Source organism: Cupressus sempervirens, chromosome 7 (assembly GCF_028749045.1).
Source record: "Cupressus sempervirens isolate cs-2001-9-10 chromosome 7, ASM2874904v1, whole genome shotgun sequence".
Taxonomy (NCBI): domain Eukaryota; kingdom Viridiplantae; phylum Streptophyta; class Pinopsida; order Cupressales; family Cupressaceae; genus Cupressus; species Cupressus sempervirens.
The window spans coordinates 278,533,509-278,538,824 of record NC_143124.1 but is presented as its reverse complement, the minus strand read 5'-3'; the positions used below and the strand labels follow the sequence as shown (position 1 = coordinate 278,538,824).

General features: G+C 37.3%; 1 protein-coding gene across 3 annotated transcripts; it reads left to right on the top strand.

Annotated features, from left to right (window-relative positions):
* The first annotated feature begins 439 nt into the window (after positions 1–439).
* On the top strand, positions 440–4,293 carry LOC149546504 (U-box domain-containing protein 33-like). Of its 3 annotated transcripts, XM_089794594.1 has the most exons (9): positions 440–780; positions 866–984; positions 1,063–1,187; positions 1,821–1,927; positions 2,047–2,339; positions 2,536–2,664; positions 2,753–3,067; positions 3,156–3,908; positions 4,033–4,129. In XM_089794594.1, the coding sequence occupies exons 1-8, from the start codon at positions 591–593 to the stop codon at positions 3,870–3,872; spliced, it is 1,995 nt and encodes a 664-aa protein (XP_089650720.1). In that variant the 5' UTR covers positions 440–590; the 3' UTR covers positions 3,873–3,908; positions 4,033–4,129. The 3 variants fall into 3 exon arrangements, with proteins under 3 accessions (XP_089650720.1, XP_089650721.1, XP_089650719.1); XM_089794595.1 differs by having other exon boundaries at positions 2,050–2,339; positions 3,156–4,293; XM_089794593.1 differs by having other exon boundaries at positions 3,156–4,293.
* The last annotated feature ends 1,023 nt before the right edge of the window (positions 4,294–5,316 follow it).

The window sequence follows — 5,316 nt, the reverse complement described above, 5'->3', positions numbered from 1 at the left end:
GTACAAAGAATATACTACTTATATATTTATTATTGTAGGAAGCGGTCCAACCAAAATAATTTTCTATTAAAAATTTATTCACAAGAGAACAAAACACTCGGCATTTTAGGTAGGCTTGGAAGATTTGTCTTCAAGCTTTGACAGATTTTTCTTCCTATGAAGGTCGCGGGCATTTCCCGGGATTTAAACAAATATTATTCGAAGGTTCCCCAACAAACAGTTACAGTCTTTTATTAAATATCCTTCCCTGGACCGGACGATTACCAGGCTGTTCTTATAAAAGTCAAACTTATCATGATCCCGAACCTTACGATTTCAACTAAAAAACTAAAAGTCAATTCCCTCGTCTGGTTTAGTTATCACCCACTTTGTTCGATACAAATCTGTAAAATTTTGAAAATATTATAAATTTCCAGACACAGCTCATCATAGGTATTATAAGGTACTCTCGGCATTTAAAACAAGTTTAGCAGTCAAAATGGTCCTGAGAAAAAACCTACCATGATCCTATATATGGGTCTAAGGTCTGCCTATTCCTTTTGTGTAGAGTATTATTTGTTAAGTCGGAGTCGAAGAAAAAGTAGATTCTGATGGACAATGAAGAAGTTATCCAGATTGAGAATCCTGCTTTTCAGATGAAAATTTACATTGCAGTTGGGAAAGATCTGTGTGAGAGCATCAATGCACTCAAATGGGCTCTGGGAAATTTGGGTTGTAGGCAAGAGATCTTAGTAATTCTTCTTCATATCCAGCATCCAGTGCGCCACATTCCTTCACCCAGTAAGAATTTCTTTGACTGAATTGAAATCTGTAAATGTTTTCACTTGTTTTGCTTCTCTAAATTGGGGATTTTATGTTTTTGCAGTGGGGAAATTTCCAGTGGAGCAAGTGAGGGAGGATATTGTGAAGGGTTACATGAAGGATGTAGAGAAGGAACTCCATTGTTGCCTCAAGAAATACCTTGATATTTGCACCAAAGCCAAGGTACGAATCTCATCCTCGTCCCCTTTGGAGCAGAATGCTTTGTGTTCCAGCTGCGTCTGAAATTTATTATAACGACAGGTGAAAGCAGAGACTTTGGTCGTTGAGAAGAATGGAGTTTCTACGGGAATTGTTGAAGTTGTTTCAGAACTTAGAATTACCAGGCTTGTCATGGGAACGTCTTCAGCCAGTAGCAGCATATCCAGGTACCTAAATATCTTGGAAATCTTTCTGTTACTTTTCATGGATCAGTTAGAATTCTTACCAAGAAAAATTGCTCTGTTGCTAAACAAAGCTGTGGAATATTGTGTGGAAAAACTTTCGTTTATTGTCTTTGTCGTGGATCTGTTAAAATTCTCATCTAGAAAGTGCTTTACTGCTAAACTTATCAAACTACCGGTTATATTTGCAATGGGGACTTTTATTGTTTCTCTCAGGTCCTTTGGTTCTTCGAAGATGATAGGAATTGGCTTTTTCAAAATTTAGATTTGAAAATTTTTGTGTTTGTTTCAAAATTGGCAAAATGGAATTAGCATACTGGACTTCCAATTTTGCCTCAAAACCAGGTTTTCCAACTTCCTACTAGCAAGTAAGAATTGAAAATCAAAACCTGGTTATGTTTTTAAAGGAATGTAAAAACAATAGATTGGATTACTTTTTGAAATTTGCCATCAACTCCAAGCTTAAGCATAAAAATGTGTCTTCACATGCATCTTTTGAATGAGTAGAATCTCAAAATAAGAATGAAGATTTGCACAACCTTATTTGGCTAAACCAGAGTTTGTAGAAGTCTTGATTTTTTAAAGATTTGATGCTGTAATTTGAAAAATTATGAACAGAAAGGTGAACATTGTAGCACCTGGTAAAGCGGAATATGTTCGAAGTCATGGCATGGAGTCGTGCGACGTGTGGATTGTGTGTAAAGATAAACTCGTATCACGCAATGGTCAGTTCGGTATATTTATCAGTTAATAGTTTTGTCCATGAATGGCAAATATTTTCGTTTTCAAATTGCCGCCGGAATTCACAAGCTTCATCTTTGTTTGATGGCATGATTTTTAATAGCAGCTCGGATTTTGAAGAGTCATGTAAGCTTTTTATTAGAAAATTTTGGCACATTGCTTGAGTCGCCGGCAAACAACCGATTGGATCTGGACTGCATCTGCAATCGAAGTACTTCGATTTTCGAGGTCACCGGAAATTCTCCGCCTGCGTCAGGGGAAGAATTGAACGGCTCGAGGATAATCGTTGCGTCGAATGAAGTTTCTTCTGAATCGAAAGCGGCACGCAGTCCTGAATCTAACGTTGATGAGGGCTTCTCTCGTGGAACTTTGCAGCTACGACATCAAGGACCTCAAGTATCTCCTCGTAACGAATTGCTCATTTATTTCCTCAAAATTAACTCATTTCTCTCTGCTAATCCTTAACGGCATAAATTAAAAAGTCGTGGCTGAAGTAATAAAAATATATACTTGTAAATCTACGTCAGTAAACATTCCTGAAAGCCTATGTCTGGATACTCTTGTGAATTGCAAATGCTGAATTTTCACGCAGGATGTTCAGGGCGTGAAATCTCAGCTGAGAGATACTTTGAAAACGAGCCAGAGAGCGAAAAAAGAATCGCGAGGGGAGACCGGAAAACGCAAGAAACCAGAAGCGGCAGCCATTAATGCTCATCTCAAAGTATTTACACTAGTTCTTCTTTCTTAGTAGCATAGACTTTATCATTGTTGATATACGCAAAATATTAAGATGTTTATATGTTTATCAGTTTACAGCGCTTGACGCTGTTTCAGAAAACAGAGTGGAAATGAAAGAAGAGGAGATTGTACGTTTTCAAGACTCCATTCCTTCGAGGCCGCGGATCGAAATCCTGGCCTCCGTGTCCTCCTCGTCAAACAATCTTGAATTCGGCGAGTACTCTTTCGACCACATCAAAGCCGCGACATGTAATTTCTCTGAGCATTTCAAACTCGGGGAAGGAGCCTCTGCTAGCGTTTACAAAGGTGAAATAAGGAAAACAACTGTTGCAGTCAAAATTCTGAAGAAACGCAGTTTAAATAGCCAGCGAGAGTTCCACCAGGAGGTACGATAATAAATTACTTCAAAGCACAGCAAAATTCGTTCTCCTCTGTTTTTCATGATAAATGTTGCTTACAATCTTCTACTCGCAGATCGATATTTTAAGATCCATACGACATCCACACCTGGTGAGGGCTGTGGGAGCCTGCTTTGAGCGAGGCTGTATAATTTATGAGTACATGTCCAACGGAAGCCTGTCAGATCATCTAAGCTGCAAAAATGCCTCTACGGCGCTCCCTTGGCACGTCAGAATTCGCATTGCCGCCGAAGTCTGCTCCGCATTACAGTATTTGCACAGTTTAAAGCCAGATCCAGTCATCCACGGCGATCTTAAGCCGGAAAATATACTGCTCGACGAAAACTTTGTAAGCAAAATAAGCGACTTTGGCCTGGCTTGTCCTCTGTCGGACGATTTACTCTCACGGCTGAAGCCAAAAGGCAGATTTTCTTATATGGACCCGGAATACTTGGCAAGTGCCGAATATTGTACCAAATCCGACGTTTACAGCCTTGGAATCGTCATTCTTCGGCTTCTGACGGGGAAACGGACGCTCAGGCTCAGAGAGGATGTGGAATGTGCGCTACAAGGTGGAAAACTGGGGCTGGTTTTGGATCCTTCAGCTGGTAATTGGCCATTTCTGCAAGCTACTCAACTGGCTAATCTTGCCTTACAATGCACGGATCTGGTAAGAAAAAAGCGGCCCTATCTTCAACCGACAGTGATGAAAATGCTTGATCAACTCCGAGAAATGACCGTCCCTGCGTCGAACCCTGCCAGGCTCGTCAGACGTGATCTGCCAGTGAAATAAACTGAGGAAATTTTGTGTCCTGATTTTTTTTCTACTGTACAATCTTCCACTGATAAGAATCTGACAGTATAAAGCTCAGATTTTTCCTTTCTTTTAAATCTAGATTTCAACATTCGTTTCAAGTTTTGCATTTTAACAAAAAAAGTTATATGATTTGCAGGAGATCATGGAGGATCCTGTCGATGCCGCAGAAGAAACTGAAAATGGATATGTTAATTGGCCGTGACTTAAATAAAATATTCAAAGCTTGTTTATAATGGCGTCTGGGGAAATTGATAATAACGGGCCTGAGATTTGAAGAGATTCGGTCCGTTTAAAGTGACGTATTGGCTATATAGGCATCAAAAGTGCCATGACCTTACATGGAAATAATATTTGATTTTTAATAAATGTTGAAAATTTATAGATAAATCAGATTAAACAGGACTTCAATAAAATATTCAAATCTTACACATGGTTGTTTTTAAATAGATTAAGTCCTAAGTGAAAGATAAATTTGGTCAAATTTGATTTAAGAATGATTTAGAGTGTTGAGTGACATTGACTCGAGTAGTTGGGGCATTAATTTAATATTATTGTTACTAATGCCAATAAGCACATAAATAATATAGCGAAGCACTATGACTTAAATCCACAATCGAACTTTGATAATATTATGTTCAAATTTATTTTATTTGTGGCTTATATTTATATGTAATATTTTTGTACGCATCTTTGGAAGGAAATATAAGATTGGTTATTAATTTGATATATAATTTTTCCTTTGTTTGACGATAGACTATATTATTTATATGTAACAAGAGCTCTTGGTAAGATGGAGTCCCTGTCTTTTAGAATAGGGGGAGCAATGATGAAAGTGAGAATCATGATGTTGCCTTTTGAAATAGAGGGAGCAATGATGAAAGTGGAAAGCATGAATTGTGTTTGATGTTGCATTGGAGACTTGAGAACATAAAACCGGTACTGTATTATATGGAAGAGAGGGAGTACATGGAATAAATTGAAACATGAAACATATTTCGTATACTATAAACAGAAGGAACATGTATTAAAGTAATTGTGTTTTTGGCATATTAAAAAATTCATTAACATGTCTACAACAACACACTTTAATGGGTTGTTTAAATTATAGGTCTGTGTAATGATAATATTAAAATAATAGGGCATGAACAAAAAGGAAAAAAATCATATAGATGCTAAATCTGAAATCTCAAGCTATTGTAAATAAACAGGAGGTAATCATTCCCAGATTACTAATCAAAGCCTAAATGCTTCTATCGGTAATGAAACTGTTGATGATTTTTCAACAAATGGAAATGAAGATGTTGAATTATTGTTAAAGAAGACAAGCGAAATTATGGTTGTAGAATGTGATAAGATTTCTTCAATGAATAACATATTTGTGTTTGCTAATGTTGTTGGCAATAATGACATTTTTGGTTTT